The sequence below is a fragment of the Carcharodon carcharias genome, chromosome 1 (genome assembly GCF_017639515.1).
Source record: "Carcharodon carcharias isolate sCarCar2 chromosome 1, sCarCar2.pri, whole genome shotgun sequence".
NCBI classification, from domain to species: domain Eukaryota; kingdom Metazoa; phylum Chordata; class Chondrichthyes; order Lamniformes; family Lamnidae; genus Carcharodon; species Carcharodon carcharias.
In genome coordinates this window covers 123,239,277-123,257,113 of record NC_054467.1, presented here as the reverse complement: position 1 = coordinate 123,257,113, position 17,837 = coordinate 123,239,277, and the positions used below count along the sequence as shown (strand labels likewise).

The following is a 17,837-nucleotide window of genomic DNA, read 5'->3' as shown; positions in this document are numbered from 1 at the left end:
GCTACTGTCTTCATCCCATCCTTTATTATCAGGGCTACCCCTCTCCTTTTCCACTTTATCTACCTCTTCTAAAAGTTAACCATCCTGGAGTATTTTGTTCCCAATCTTAATCATTTTGCAACTAGGTTTCCATAATGGCTATTAGGTCAAATTTATTAATTTCTATTTATGCTAGTAATTCATTTAATTTATTGTGAGTGCTTCACAAAGGCAGATATAGTCTTAATTTTTCTCTAATTTTCCCTGATGTCACCTTAGTTAAAGGCCCTGTTACCTTGGTTGCTCTCACTTTTTGTTACTGACCCACTCTGCTTATCTTCACGCAAAATGCTGCTCTGCTCTAGAGCTTGACATTTCCCTTACTGCTTTTGAATTTACCCTTTCCTGAATCCTCCCACCTCCCCATTTATCAGTTTGAAGATTTGTTTATTGAGTTATTCAGTTCACCAAGACACTGATTCCAAGTGGATCCTGTCTCAATAGAACAGCTCCCCATTTCCCTATTACTCGTGCCTTTGGCTCATGAAGCAAAGTCCCTGCCTCTCACACTTCTCTTTCAGCCATATATTTAACTTTCTAATCTGTTTTTCCATATGACAGTTGGCGTGTGGTAACAATCCAGAGCACATGAAATGGTATATCAATTTTAGTGCCAGTGTGATGCCACGTACCCAGCCAGCTCATATTTCCAAAATTCAAAACATAGTGGCTAACATTAGATGTGATCTGCAATTGGACAACACTTGCTAACAACCCCGATTGCGCTAACAAGTATACTGATAGCCAATTTAAGATTATCAGTCAGGCTCACAGGTGCTAGAAGCTACATGTATTCACAGGGCCCTGTCCTTTGCAGACAGATGGAACTCATCCACGCACTGCACCTTTTACAACTAAACAAAAGCTTGGGAAATACGATTCCCTGGTTCATTCCCACCCACACCACCACCCCCGCCCCCCTGCCCCCCCCACCCCCAACCCCCACCATGACAATGCCTTGACCAATCAGAGTCGACCTGCCTGGTATGAATTTAAACAAAAGCTTGACATTTAACTGCTCTCTGATGTATTCCCCATGGCAATACCTCTACCAATCAGAGTTCCATTGCCAACCAATCAGCAGTCCCTTCTCATGCAGTATAAATTGTTGTTCCCTTTATAACAAGCATTCTTGTGAATTCTGTCCTGATGAGTGCAAGACGAAAAGCTTTGACAGCACATCTCTTTTTCAGCGATACTCAAGTTCTGTGTTGTCAAACAACAATCCAATGATTATAACTTTTGAGGCTCTACTTTTTAATTTAGACCATAACTCCTCAAACCCCCTAAGCAGAACATCAGGGTTAGTTTTACCTATGTAGTTGACCTTTGGAACTCTTGGTTGTGGCTGTAGAGAACAGTATCTATTCCCCTCACTATACTGTCTCTTACCACTACCTCATTCCCTTTCACTCCCCCCAACTGAATGGCCTCCTAAGAACATAAGAACAAAGAAATAGGAACATGGATAGACCATACAGGCCATCAAGCCTGCTCCGCAATTCAATGCTACCAAAGCTGACCTTCAGCTTCAAAGCCACTTTCCTGCTCACAGCCTATATCCCTTGATTCCTTGAGAGATCAAAAACATGTCCATCTCAGCCTTAAAAATATTCAATGATGGAGCATCCACAACCTTCTGGGGCAAAGAATTCCAAAAACTCACAACCCTTTGAGTGAAGAAATTCCTCCTCATTTAAGTCTTAAATATTCAGCCCTTTATCCTGAGGCTGTGCCTCCACATTCTAGATGCCCTGCCAGGGGAAACCAACACTCAGGGTATACCGGATCAAGCACCTTTGGAATCTTGTATGTTTCAGTTAGATCATCTCTCATTCTTCTAAACTCCAGAAAATATATACACTAAACCATGGTGCTATAGACAGTTTCCCCATCCACCCTGCCATCCTTGTTCTTTTCTATACAGGTAGCAAGTATCTTGTACCTGTTGGTCAAAGTCAAGGGCTGAGTCTCCTCCATCACTACATCTTGGATCCCCCTACCTGTATGGCTCACAGTCACATTGACCTATCCCTGACCATTAACCGATGCTAAAGTTCTGCTTAACCTAAGAGGTGTAACTACCCTGGTACAAAGTGTCCAGGTAACTCTGCCCCTCCCTCATGCCCCGCAACATCTGCAGCTCGGAGTGCATCTCAATAACTCTGAGCTGAAGTATGGTTGTCTGGGATTGAAATGCTCTGCAAAAACTTCCACATACTGTAGTTATGGCACAGCTACCCAGCCATATCTATGTAACCATATTTATTTATTTAATTACTTAATCGGTTACTAATTTGAGAGCAAAGTAATAGCAAGTTAATTTCCTAGTTTAGAGACAAAAGAAAAACACTCACCAGCTACTGAAAATAAAACAATAAAGAAGGAGCCTCCTTCCCTCTCTGCACTGAAGTCTCAAATTTAATACCCTGTTAATGAAAGCATGAAGTTCTGCAACCATTCTGTGCTCCACAGTCCAGTCTAAGTTGCAGCACTCACTGCACTGGAGCATAATGAAAGGGACATTGATTTTCTTCATTATCATCTCCAGAAATGCAGCTCTCCCTTGGTACTGCATTGCAGTGCCAGCCCAGAATTTTGTGCTCAAATCCAGATTGAACCTGTGCCCTTTTATCTGAGAGGTAATAGTGCTATCACTGAACTGAGTTGAAAATTCTGGTTAATCGTACATGGGTTAGTCAACAGCACCAAAAAAGGCTATTTGGCCTATCATGTCTGTGCCGGCTCTTTGCTAGAACAACAGAAAATGAACCTACAGCTGTTCTTTCTCCCCCTGGCTCTCTATCTTCCATTGCTTCATTGTTTAACCAGTCTTCCCTTAAACCATGTAATGGTATCTGCTCCAGCCTCACCCTGTGACAAAGCATTCTGTGCTCCAAGAACCCCCTGTGAAGGAGATTCCTGCTAAGCCTTCTCTTCATTCAGCATAAAAAAGGAAGGAACAACTAAACAACCTTTTCTCATTTCATACTTCTGATTTAAAAACATCCATTAATTTGTATTATTTGTAGAGTACGTTTTAAAAATACTTGATTTTCTTAGTGCAGTCCTCAAAGGGTTCATGTATTTCACAGGGACAGGCTGCTGAATGGTGGATCTACATGATTTTATGTCATCCAAGGACTTGGCAGCCTCAGGGCCAATTGAAGGAAATTAAAAAATTATGAGGATATGAGTGTGGTTTAATGGAGGCCGGGCATGAAATTAGTAAATATGCTTTCTCTTGTTCCTTGACCACCAACTCCATTCCTCCCCCAGTCACAGTTTGAAGTGAAAGGAGACCATTGGCAACCTCAATGTCATATTTGACCCAGAAATGAGCTTCCAAGCACATATCTGCAACATCATTAAGACCACCTATTTCCATCTCTGTTAACATCGCCCAACACTGTTCCTGTCTCAGCTTCTCTGCTGCTGAAACCCTCATTCAGGCCTTTGTTACCTCTAGACTTCACTATTCCAATGAATGCTTGACTGAACTCCCACATTCCACCCTCTATAAGCTTGAAGCTGTCGAAAACTCTGCCGTATATGTCCTAACTTGCACCAAGCCCTGTTCACCATTACCCCTGTCCTCAATGCCTTACATCAGCTCCTGGGATAGCAAAAACACAATTTTAAAACTCTCAACCTTATTTTCAAATTCCTCCAGTCTCTCCATTGCCTCACCCCTCCATATCTCTTTAAACTCCCCCAACCCTACAAGATATCTGTGCTCCTCCAATTCTGGCCTCTTAAGCAATTTTAATCTCACAACTAATGCCAGCCATTCCTTCAGCCTTCAAGGCCCTAAATTCTGGAATTTCTTCTATAACCCTATCCACCTCACTTTTTCTCATCTCTTTTGAGATACTACTTAAAACCTCCTCTTTGAACAAGCCTTTGGTCATCTACCCTAATATCTCTTTATGTGGCTAGGTGTCTAGTTTTGTTTGATACTGTTCCTGTGAAGCACTTGGGCCATTTTACTATGTTAAACATGCTATATAAATGCAGGTTGTTGCTGTTGTGAGAAACTATTATCTTATAACACCTTAGTGTTAGTCCATTGATTACCTGCTCAAATTTGAATGCTAAAATGATTTTTAAACCCTCCATAGGCACTGCCATGAGAGCTCAATGCATAGACTCACTGTGTGCTTGTGATTTGAGTCATACAGATCAGTAAAGAGCCAGTTCTGAAGCCTTAAAATAAGCTGCCTGAACTCAAGATGGGTGACAGTAGAAATGCTCTTTAATATCTATGTATAGCAATGTTATCTCCAACCCCCATTGTCATATTTGTTAAACTATCCCCGTGAAGTAATGGAGAATATATTTCATTTGTCAGTATCTAGCTGGTATCCTATTGTGGGCAGTGTTCAGGCTTAGCATGTTTGAATATTAATACTAATGCCCACTCTGAAATCCAAGTCTCAGCTGCACTATTATGGGGAAACTATAAGCAGAGTCCATATGCTTCTGCACAGAGAAGTATGGACAATTGATGGAAGAGTTGTCCCTATGCAGAATTATTCATCTTGACCAGCAGAGTAACATACATGAAATAGATTTTTTATCCAATTCCTGAGTCTGGATGGCAAGATGAGGTCCAAAAAGGAGCAGGTGTGAACATACAAAATTGGCAGCCAGGAAAAGAGCAGCTGGTCCTTCAAGCCTGCCCCACACAATGAAGGCTAGAGCATCATGACTGAATATTTCCTATGTAACCAGCCACCACCTCCCCGCCTCCCACACCTCAGTAACTGTATAATCTCCTAATGTGTTCTATTATTGATGGTGCATGCAAGTGGCTTCTTAAATAAGTGAGCTTTTCTAGTATAGTGAAGGTTAAATGGATTACTGTTCCTATTCCCGGATAGGAATCATTATTATATTTTAAATACTGACTATCAGTTATTCATTTAGAACATAAAATATACTGCTAACAAACATAATGTTTTTTTTCATGAGTCTGATCTTATGAAATAAAATACCACAGTGCTAGCAAATCTCCTCTATTGCTTAATGGATAATTGGATTTAATTATCAATCATTGGGGCCATTAGTTTATAAATGAAATGCTATGGCATTTTGAAATGTCAAGATGTTATTATTCATCTGATTTAATCTACCAAGTAGCTTAAGTTCTTTGAGGAAATATTTCTTGTTTAAATAATTAAGATCTGTAGTATTAATTATATTAAGATTCCTTCAATAAGTCTACATCATGTTTATCCCTTATTGGTCCTTCACATTTCCCCAGCACAAAATGATTTCTACAACAGTTTCGTTCCAAATGTTAACCAATTTGACAAGAAATCTGCCACAAAGGTAATTTTAATTTAAAGTACTTCATATTGTGAAAATTTGGGTCACTGAATGGTGGAAAACTATTATTCACTGAATAGATAATAGATATAAATAATTTATATTTTCTTCGCCCCCTTACCATGTCTTCATGTACTTCACAGGCAATAAATTGTTGTTGCCATTTAGTCAAAAAGAGCAACAATTTGCACACAGCAAAATCCCATAGACACTAAAGGAGTTGCATTGCAGACAGTTTATTTTTCTTGGTGTTCGTTGAGGCAGAAATGTTGGCCTAAACACTGGGAGAACATCCTGGTCTGTTTGGAATAGTACCATTTGGCATCATTTGTTTAAGACTGGAGACAATACATTGATGTATGCTGTTGCTTTAGTAAATTTTCCTCCAATGTGAAGCATTGCACTAAAGAGCATGTGTCTTAACTTGAAACTTTACTGTTATATTGTGCTGTTTTGACCCTATAATACAAAACTTAGCCCATAATCATATTGATCACTTTTGAACATGTCATGATATAATTGATATAAGTAGTTAATTCCTTTGAACAGGAGGTGGATGAAAAAGCTTGAAGTTTGGAAGGATACATATAGATTAAGAAGATTCAATACTTTAGAGAACACAACATGTCCAATTTTGTTGGAGCCAAGGAAAACTCATTTCAAGAACAATCAGAACTGATTGATGTCTTGCATTTTCACTCAAGTGCCTTGAGCTTGTTCACCTCCCTTAAGTGGTTCACAAGTTAAATAAGTTGGACACAAACCACAATTCTGCAAATTGTTCATGGCCTGCTGAAAGCAACAGACCTAATGACTGAATGATGCAACTCACCCTCCAAATGAAATGGTGATTTCCTTGTGTTTTTTTTCAATTTAGTATACTGTATTTACTGGTCATGATACAGTCTCCTGTACACTGTAGAGAGCAAATTAAGATAGGGTGACCACTTTGCAGAATGCCTCTTTCAGCCTATAAGCTTGACATCGAGCTTGTCATTTTGACTTTCTGCTTCACTTCCACTTTGACCTCCCTGTCCTCGACTTCCTTAATTGTCCCAATGAATCTCAACATAAGATCGACAAACAATGCCTCATCTGTCGGTTAGGCAGTTTACAGACTTCCGGACTCAATATTGGGTTCAACAATTTCAGATCGTAGCCTCTGCCCTCATTTTTGGCGGGATGGTAGCTGTTGATGATGATTCTGCTTTTCACATTTATATCTCCTCCAGACATTTGTTCATTTTCTTTACTTGTCCCATTCCCATCTATTTTTGTCTTGCACCATCACCCCTTTTGTTATTTAGTCTGCCCTGCCTTTCACGCCATCAGAAACCATCCCGTTTTTTCTTTCCTTCCCTCCTTAAAAATTGTTACATCTTTAAGCACACCCAGGTTTGACAATGGGTTACCAACCTTAACTCTGTTTTTCTCTCTATTGATGCTGCCAGACATGCTGAGTATTTCCAGCTATTTCTGTTTTTATTTCAGATTTCCAAGTTTGTTGCTCTTTTATAGGTAATTTCAGTGATAGACATCCCAAGAATCAAAATGAGAACATTGGTGGGACCTGAATACTAAACTGTATGAGCTGTTGGGCTGCCTACAATTAGCTCATACTCAGCATTTTTGAGTTCACTTTATAATCTTGTTTAAGATGTGACAAAGTCTATTGCAGTCACAAACCATAAACTGAATAAACTGGAAGCATTTTACAATTAATGTGACCTTTTTAAGAACTGTTTATTTAGTTAATTAGTGTTCTTGTTCATTCTCAGCCATTACATTTGGAGTCAAAGCATTGATGCATGTTGCAATATCAGCACTGGCAATAAATACATCACAATACATTTTATTCAATCAATAATCAGAGTATAGTACACATATCCTATTATCAATTAGCTTTTTTCAGCAATGTTTCTTTCATTGTGAATCATTAAATTGAAGCTCAAGCCTCTTAAGCTGAACCTTATTATCTTTCTGTGATACCTTCCTATTCCAGAGGATGTCATAATATGATTATGGACAAAAATGGTTTGAAAAGACTACCAGTTGCAATATGAATTTCTACCTAACACAGAGATTTTGAAATAAAGTTATATTGCCCTCAATCACATCAATATACCAGAAGATGATATTGTATGTAAGGTATTTTGTCATTAAAATAACTCATGTGCATTTTCTTCCATTAGAAACATATGGACATTAGCAAAACTATCCATAGTGGTAAATTAATGTTCTGATTTGCTAAAGAAGAACAAACAAAAATCAAAATCAGATCTTGAAAGCAAAGTCATTTTGACAAATAAACTACAATCAATTAGTGTCTTGATGATCTAACCTGCATTGGTGCCTTTCCACCAAGAGAATCCAGTAACAGAAGCAGAAACAGTGTTATAGTAATTGTGAAAGCAAATCAATTGAAGTGGGTTGCTTTATCAATTATCCAGCACTCACAGGCATCAAGGTCCTAAAGACAACAGCCATTATTCCTTTTGAAAAGACAAGCTTATAGGCTTATAAAACTCAAGTAGCCTTTAATCAGGAGCCTTAAAATAAATTGGAATCACCAAAGGCAATGTTTCTGATCAAGCTAATCAAAATGGCAACTAGAAAAAAAAACAAAATTAGATTTGTATCTTCAATGATTACTTTTGTCAGTTAAACCCTGATAATCCCAATCATGGGTCCTATATAATTTCAGAAACCACGAATCATAAAATTGAAGGAATCAGGAGGAGACTGCAGATGTTGAATTAAGATCTGAATACCTGGGTCATTGATAAAGGACGTGGGCTTCCAGTCTATCACAGTATCTTTACAATGCAGAAGGAGGCCATTCAGCCCATCGAGTCTGCACTCGATCTCTGAAAGAGCATTCCACCTAGTCTCACTCCCCTGCCTTATCCCCGGAACCTTGCATATTCTCCCTTCTCAGATAGCAACCCAGTTCCCTTTTGAATACCGCGATCGAACCTGCTTTCACTATCCTTTCAGGTAGTTTGTTCAGACTCCAACCACTCTGAGTGAAAAAAAATTTCCTCACATCACATTTACTCCTTTTGCCAATAATTTTGAATCTGTGCCCTCTCTCTGCCTGGACTTGAACCCATGAAAGGAAAGTGACCCATAATATCAACCAGCTGTTCTTTCCTCCATCAAGCTTTGTCCTTCAGTTATTGTCTGTTACTGTTTTTTCGTGGAACAACTTATAATATGAAAGAAGAGGAGACTAATCCAATTACAGGAAACTGAATGTGACATCCTCAGCCTAATAGTGCAATTCATTATCGATGCCTCTAACATTTTGGCCATGCTGTTTGAAAGAAGTTTACGATACATCAAGTATAAATAGCAACATTGTAGGTTTGGGAACATAATTCTCAAGTGCATAATAGTCCACTTTGCCAGTGAAAAACATCATTTTGTCCCTTCATACATTGCTATTAAATTTTCCATTTCAGTTCATCAGTTAATTAAACAAGTGTATGATTTTTAAAAAGATTAAATTGATTATCCAGTCCTTGAGTGATTAGTTTCCCATGGCTTAATTTCACGCTAGCATTTAGGCCGTTAATACTTAAAATCGTCCTCCACCACTCTCTCCCAAAAATCAGAATAAACAGAAATAATGTAATTGTGACTATTAATTTCTACAGGTTGCTCAACACTGTTTTCTGCTGTGACACTCAAATCACAGGTAACAGAGATCTGCCTGTGAATCAGTCAACTGAAGATGCAGCTTCTATAGCCATGGCCATTCATTGTGTTATCTGATTAGTTACAGATAATGTCAATGCCAGAACCAAATGTAGGATTGATTTGTTCTTCCTCTAGCTGAAATAGTATTGGTCAATAAATGGAACCTGGAGCCTCATGCATAGAAAATAATTATCATCAATTTGTACGAATGTATAACCATCAGTTGGAGAGAATCCTATCAGTTTTGAATATAGCCACATTCCCACCCCCTCAGACCTGTTCATATTGCTCTGAGTCCATCACTATAGAGAAGTTCTTACATCCAAGAAAATGTTCACCAGCTAATGTAATAAATGGGCAGAAAACAAAAATCTCAGCTTTTTTCCCACTGTGCCCCATTTAATGACCCTCTTTGAATCTAAACAATTTGTTTATTAAGTTACATTAGTTTGCTTGTACTTCTAATTAAAATAATTATTCACTTTCTTCCAAATCATGGTTCATCTTGGTCACAATCATGTGTAAAACTCAGCTGCAACTTGATAGTGTTATCTCGATCATTGATTTTTTTTCATGTACTGCTATTGTATTAAATGATTAAGTCATGGTTGTAATGGGATTTTGCCATGATATTTCTTGCCAGTGTACTATTATTTTTCCATACCTCTCAGTGTCCATTTCAAAAGCCTGTGTAGGCTTGCAATGCTTGTCAAGCCCTCCAGGGCTACCGAGGTGACATGCAAGCTATTTTTAGAACAGATACAAATCCTGAAAGTGTCAGTAGCCGCCCAGGATGAACACTACTGATTATTATCTCATGATTCTCTGTCCCTGGACTGCTGTCGTTTTGCGTGTTTTTTGTGTGACTACAGGCCTCCTTCCAAAGGTGCTGACTGTTGTTGTGCCCTTGTCCAAGTTGCCGATTGCAGATCGGTGCTTTTTCACAATGTGACAGCCAGCACCTAATTCGGCCTAAGCAGTCCTTGCAGACAATACAACATCCACCTTTCGAGTTCAGCACGGGGATGAGAAGTTCATCAGTCCCTCTTTCAATGGAGCGAACATATAAATCAATGATTAAAGATTTGCAACCCACTTCGGTGCTACTAATAATTATTGTCATTTCTCAAAAGGAATACTAAAGAGCAGGAAGAGCGGGCGGGGGAAGTCGTGCTAACAGAAATATATATATATATATATACTACCATGCGAGGAAAAACAGAAATTCAAAATGATGATATAAGTAAGCACCTTTTTAGGAAGGAAATACTCTGCTCATCAGTTCGAAAATTGTGGGGATATTTGCAAGTCCCTCAGGTGAAGGGGACAAGAAGTATTTCACGTTATTTAAAAGCGATCTCATAGGGAGACCATTCATGTTCCCCTTTCTAAGTTACATGAATCAATTAAGTTTTATTTTAAATGCTTCTCTAATTTGATGGTTCAGCACTCGAGTTCCACACTGCTCGGCCTCTCACATGGGGAGAAAGGTAAAACAGCGGGCAAGGGCACGTCTGACCGTGTTGTGCTACAGCGGATATTTTTAAACTCCCTGGAGCCGGAACATTCAATAAATAATTCATTGGACCCAGGGTTGCGGTTACTCGCTGATGTCAGCTCTTTGTGTAAACGGCGGACGGTGCAGAAAGTGGTAGCCGCAGGACTGTGTAGGGGGTGTTTTTTTTTAAATGGCCCTGTGCAGGAGTATGTCAAAGACCAAAAATGTGTCGTTTGAATAAGATTTTTGCGTTTCTTTCTGTTGCAATTGGGATCAGCTTGTTATCCGGTGCTGAGATTAGAAAATCAGCGAAATGTCCCGGTCGGTGCAGTTGTGCAAGGGATGCTATCATGTGTGTTGGAACTTCATCTGTCCCAAGGATACCCCCCAATGATATAACTTCCCTGTAAGTAACCAGAACCGACTACAATATATGTTTTGTTTTTCATCTGCTTCTGACTGTGAACGAAGTGACATTTCTTATTACTTCAACTGACAGTCAGCACCGCTTTAAAATAAAACCAAATGCAAGCAGGGAAATGAAGTTTAAATTGAAAGACAAGTGAGAGAGATTGTTGGTGGTATTGTGTAACTCTATCTCACTGCACTGTGCAACATAAGAATAATACTAATGTATTCAAGAAATGAAAGCTAAGTAGTAGACCCATTCTGAATGTAGCAAGCTGTCAGCTCCACACAGGACTTTGCAGCGCGCGCGTTGGCAATGCAGAATATTTAACATTCTGCCAATTTGCGATTTAACAGTAGTTTTGTAATGCGGTGACAGGATACTATTTAGGAGAATCTTTTTTCCCTCCAACTTTACTTTTGCTTTATTTATTACTCATCCAGCAAAGTAATAGAACAGGGGGTCTTCCAGCAGATGCACTGGCTCCCGAGAGAGCTGCTGTCACACGGCGCTGTGCTCCGGCCTTCCTACTGTTTCATTTCAATCCAATCTTCAGCAGACACTTTATTTCCACACACACGTTTTTTTTAATAGGTTTGACTTTGTGTAAGAGAATAGAATATTGCATTCGCTTCGAACAGGTTTTTTTTTCATTCTATGTCGCCATGCTACACGTTTACAGAATAATTTATGTTGCAATTTATGTTGTTACGTTCAATGAGAAAGTGCAAAGGAAAAAATTTAGAAAGACAGACTGTTGAACAAAACTGGATAAAATACGCCATGGCAAATAAATCCAGCTTTCTTTGAGCAAGGAAGCCACATTAATAATTACAGAAATCAGAAGAAATTAAGAGTTCCGTAATGGAGTAAATGTATGAAGAAAAGTCACAGTGTTAGATCTTCCAACCACTCAGTCACATCAAAGTCAGTCTATCTTCCTTACAACCAATTACATCTTCTTAATGTTTTGCTTGCATTCTGTTCCCAGGAGTTTGGTAAACGGAAGTTACCGCGAAATAACAGAAGGGTCGTTTTTAAATTTGCCATTTTTGCAACTTCTGTGAGTATTGCACTGCTTTTATTGGGACGGATGGAGTGTAACCATCCTCTCTCTTCTCTCTCCCTCTCTCTGGATAGCTCAGTTAGATTCTGGTCCAAAACTGTAAGGTAACAAAAGTAAAAAGATTTGCCAAGTTATCAAACCTGCTGAGTTCATAGATGTTGTGAATGTGAAGTATCCATTTTTCAATATGTAAAGTTCAAATTTAGGATCTAACCATTGACTTTATCTATGAAATCATTTCTACATAGGGGTGAATAGGTGTGAAGTCAATTTCCATTGGCTGTGGATATTTTCACGACTACCCACCCTTTGAAGTGTGGCACAAGGTGGTTTGTGGCCAATGTAGCTTCATAAAGGATAAGGAGAACCTAAATATGTGTGTTTCAAATGAAAAACAACTGAGCATCCTCTTTTCCTCAAATGTGTCAATGGCTAGTGCTAGTTTACACCGAAAAATTCCAAGGTGTCCAAGTTAAATGAACCAATCTCAACTGAATGGGCAGTTTCCATAGCTAGTGCTGAGAGGGCCATTGCTATTGATGATTTGCAGTATCCCTGTTATGTTTGTCCACAGATACCTGCATCAAACGGCTGCCCATGCTCACAAATGGAGAATGAACAACTGAATAAAGTCCACTTCCCACAAAAGCCAAATCCCCGCATGAGTTACTATCATTCAGAAGATAAGTGAAGATATAATGGGAAATAGGTAATCACTACAGGAAGCTTATGAATTGTACAGTATTGTAAATAAATCTAAGAATCTTAAAATAAATAATTAACTAAACAAAAATAAATTCTTAGTATAAAACTTTGAAGAATAAAATAGCACTTCTGTGTCAAAAAAAAGACAATCTTTATTGAATCTGGGTGAGGCTCCCCTTATCTGTCATCAAAGACTATAAATAGGGTGATACTTATTTTAAATACAATCTGAATATACAGTAAGGTTGTAGTCACGGCCTTGTGATGGCGGTAGACAGGTGGAACCAACAACCTTCAGTGGACAAAGGGTGGCAACCAACTGTAGAGAAAAAAATTGACTGACAGAGTATGGTGTACAACAGGAAATCTTATAGACTACGAGTTTAACCGGTGAGTTTACTTAAGGTCAGAACCTTTTCAGAAAAGACAATAAAGTGAAAAGGATACCAAGAAAGCCAACCAGAACACACTGAATGTAACCATATTTTTTACCTAAGTAAATTGTAGAGAAAAACATAATATTTAAGAGGAAAAATCTAGAACCATAGGCTATTAATTGAAACAAGATGGAAAAGCTAGAAAACAGAGAGAAAAGACAGGTAAGGAAAATAACCTTCTAAGTGAAGAATATACTCAATTAACAGGTTAAAACCATATGCAAGACTTAAGTACTTTAGGAAATAATCCCATGCTTTTAAAATATTTAGTAGAAGTTCAGGCAATTTTGTTTAGTTGTTCTAGGCATGTGAACATCTCTGGCAAGGCCAGCATTTATTGCCCACCCCTAATTGTTCTTGAGCAGGTGGTGGTGAGCAGTCTCCTTGGCAATATTTACAAATAGGAAGATATCATTTGTCCACAATGGTATATCTTTGTAAGATGAACTATTTAAAAATTGAGAACGCAAAATTTTGAAACCTCCTCCAGAATTAATAAAGCAATTCTAAAAGAAAGGGCAAGTAGGGAATGCAAAGGCAACGCAGGATGAATAAAGGATCAACTTACCCAAAGTGTGAATTGTTTTCATGAGAGAGTGACAAACCGTGGAAACCACTGGGAAGGATAAAGACAACCTTGGAGTTCTAAACCATTGCAGGAAACAGTTTTGCAATTTAGAATGTAGCAAGATATGATTAGCCAATAATGGCTACCTTGCTGATAGCAAATACGTTGTGGTAAGTGGAAAGCAAGAACTTAGCTGAGTAGCCCCTTCAGATGGAAATGATCTAGCATCTCTCATCCACAAGAACAAGACAGAGACCAGTGAGAGGAAATATCAAAGGAGATGTAATAGGCAGTCCAATATTGCTTTTCTTAAGTGTTCCTACAACCCCATCCTTAGTCTACACCACAGACAATTTAGGTGAACCACTAATTAGGAACATAGGAACAGAAATAGGTCATGCCAACCCATTAAGCCTGCCCTGCCATTAAATAAGATAATGACTGATCCATGCCTCAACTCTATTTAACTGCTTTTACTCCATATCCCTTAATACCTAACAAAAGTCTTGAAAATTCAAATCAATATACAATGCATAACACTCTAGGGCAGAGAGTTCCATATTTTCTGCAACGCTGTGTGTGAGAAATTACTTCCTAATTTCACCCCTAAATAGCCGATTTCCAATTGTAAGATTGTGCCCTCTTGTTCTGGATATCCCCACCAAAAGAAATTGTTTCTCTGTATCTACTCTTTTGAATCCCTTTATGATTTTAAAGAACTCAATTAGATCATTCCTCTATTTTCTAAACTCAAAGGAATGTAAACAAAGTTGATACAATCTGTCCTCATAATTTGACTCTTTAATTCCTGGTAACCTTCTTGGGAATCTATACTGCATCCCTCCTCCCACCACCACAAGATTCCGCCTCACTCCTCAGGATCTTTTTGAGGTATAGTGCCCAAAACTGTATGCAGTGGTCCAGATAGGATCTGACTAAGATCCTGTACAGCAGAAGTATACTTCTTTCCTCTTTCAGTGGGTGGTATATTACAGTTCACCTAGACTGTTCAAGTCACTGTGGAAAGATGCACTTTTTACATACCTGTTCTAGTCTGGAGTTTTGGATAATGATGGTTGAAAGTCCAATGTTCTTTCCATCACATGGCTGACCAGGAATACCCTCCCACTCTTACTGCTTGCCATTGGTGTGTGTTAAAAGGATTTGCAGGTTGATAAACAACCTGTTTGGCACATTATGAATGTTCCTTCCTTGTTCATCAAGACCAGGGATGGGGCTCAATCCTGGAGCATCTGGCTCAGAGGCAGGGACGTTATCCACTGCGCCATAAGATCTCCACTCTTGTAGTACAATATTTTAAGATGAATGTCAAGACTGCATTAACTTTTTTGATTACTTTTTGTACTTGTGCACTAGCTTTTAGTGATTTGTATACATGGAAACCTAAATTCCACGGTTCCTCTGCAACTCCTAGCCCCTCACCATTAAGAAATTACTCTGATTTCTCTTTCTTGGGTCCAACATTGATGATGTCACACTTCCCCACATTGCATTCCATCAGTTATAGTTTTGCTCACTCACTTAGACTGTCAATGTACTTTGTAATTTCCAGCTCCTTCTACAGAATATACTATACCTCCTAACTTATTGTCTTCCGTTAACCTGACTTTACTTATCATTGTTACCCCATACAACCTATTCATACGGTTCCACTGCAGACCCTTGGGCAACATTACTGTCACAGCTCATCAATAAAAGAATGTTCCCTTTATCCCTACTCTTTGTCCCATACTTCCCAACCACATGGTTACATACAATTCTGTGTGCTTGCATTTTTGCTAACAATATCTTGTGCTCAGCCTTATTAGATGCCTACTGGAAGTGCAGATAGGTAACATCCATAGGCACTGTTAGTGATCTCAAAAAATTCAACTACATAACTGATGCATGATGTACCTTTCACAAACCCACGCTAACCGTGAGCTGAGAATTCAACAAGAATATTAAGTCCTTGGATGCAGCACTCAGTTTACGAGCAAATTTGTGGGGCATGGCAAGTAGGGCATTGAAAATTAAGCAATCTACATTCTTGCATTTAGATTAGCAATTGAATAAACAAAAAAGAAATGATAAATTAATTTCCCCTCCTCATGAATAAATTATCTATTTGGTTAATTCCATTCAATAGAATATTCTGTAATATTGAATGAGAATTTTACGTGAAAACATTGTTAGAGATGATATGTAACTAAAAATATGCTTATTTCAAAGTAATTTCACTATTCAAAGAATTCATTATGACTGCCACCTTTTTATTTAAAATAAGTGCCAACTAAAGTAACGAACATTAGTACTGAAACTCTCCCATCTCAAGAGCCTAGTGTATGAATCTATCACTCCCAGATCAGATGGCCTGCTGCAGAATAAAACTTCCTGTACTTTGTGATAGCAACTTCAGCCTCAGGAGAGGACACCCCAACCCCTACACCAGAATGACATTTTTGACATCTTCCACATAATTTATCCTGTGATATCTTTGAGTGAAATTGCTAACTTAGGGACAGTTTTGTGCCATAGGTCTATGCCCATTAGGGGCTGAAGTCAGATGGTCTGAACTTACTTCATGTAGAATCCTTGCAGCCAGAGTCAACTTTCATTCCATCCGTCAGGTTGGATTTAAAACTAGGTCCCAGTAATGAAATGATTGTGCCTCTGTTCCACCCAGAGTGTTACTTGATAAAGGTTGTAAGAGATTTTAATTTTTATGTTTTTTCTATTCATTCATGGGGTGTGGACATCGCTGGCTGGGACAGCATTTATTGCCCATTCTTAATTGCCTTTGAGAAGGTGGTGGTGAGCTGCCTTCTTGAACTGCTGCAGTCCATGTGGTTTAGGTACACCCACAGTGCTGTTAGGAAGGGAGTTCCAAGATTTTGACCCAGCGATAGTGAAGGAATGGTGATATATTTCCAAGTCAGGATGGGGTGTGGCTTGGAGGGGAACTTGCAGGTGGTGGTGTTTCCATGTGTCTGCTGCCCTTATTGTTCGAGGTGGTAGAAGTTGCTGATTTGGAAGGTGCTGTCAAAGGAGCCTTGATGAGTTGCTGCAGTGCGTCTTGTAGATGGTACACACTGTTGCCATTGCGTCGATGGTGGAGGGAGTGAATGTTTCAGGTGCCAGTCAAGTGGGCTGCTTTGTCCTGGATGGCGTTAAGCTTCTTGAGTGTTGTTGGAACTGTACTCATCCAGGCAAGTTTGGCTCATAGAAATTTTATAGCTTCATCTTTCAGAAGCATACGTAACAAGATAATCCAAGTGGACATCATTTGACAATGAGACATCCCTAGATCTCAAATTGTTCCTGTTCAATTCATTATTTTTTCAAGATTGCTTTATAGTTCTTCATTGTTAAATATTCCACATCAAAACCAACACTTCAATCATAAGATTCATTATTTTGTGACAAGATCCTATTTTCTGCTCAGTTCTTATTTTATTACTATGACTGATACTTTTTTGGGAAAAAAGTGATACTCATTATTTTAAATCGATTATATTTATCTGCAGGGAGCTAAATCTTAGATGTCTAAATGACGTTGTCCTTATACCAAGTACTAAACAGGAAGAACTGTTCTATGGGAAAACTAGTTTTTATCATCACTTATTGATGGGTATTGTAGGAACAATGATTTTACTGAACAATGGACAATGAATTATATACCCACTCAAATCGGGAACACAAGCTATAGTTTAAAAATGAACAAATTTTGTTCATAGATGTAATAAACTAAATGTTTATTGCCACCTCAACAAATGGTATATCATTGCTTTGCAGTTTATACAAGTAATTTTGGGCATCAAAACTCACACTGGAGCAAGTTTATGACTACAGCTCTTCAATGCAATCAATACTAGGAAAAGCTTAGAGACGGGTCGCCAGTAGAAGCTTTGATGTATACATACCAGTGACTCAATCTTTCTCGAGGATAATTGACTGAAAAGCTCTGCATTCTCTGACTAATTGTAATGCACTGCTGGCATAGTCTAAGAAGTTGATGATCTGCATTGAACACAGATTGAAGCATTTGGTGCTGTGCATTTTTAATTCAAACTTTTTTTCTC

The 17,837-nt window shown here is 38.6% G+C and overlaps 1 protein-coding gene across 1 annotated transcript in view; it reads left to right on the top strand.

Annotated features, from left to right (window-relative positions):
• Positions 1-10,794: 10,794 nt before the first annotated feature.
• lgi2a (leucine-rich repeat LGI family, member 2a) overlaps positions 10,795-17,837 on the top strand; it is an 87,966-nt gene continuing 80,923 nt past the window's right edge. Inside the window, exons 1-2 of the mRNA XM_041182672.1 lie at positions 10,795-10,976; positions 11,971-12,042. Of these exons, the coding sequence (XP_041038606.1) occupies positions 10,795-10,976; positions 11,971-12,042 (254 nt within the window). The remainder of the gene's footprint in view (positions 10,977-11,970; positions 12,043-17,837) is intronic.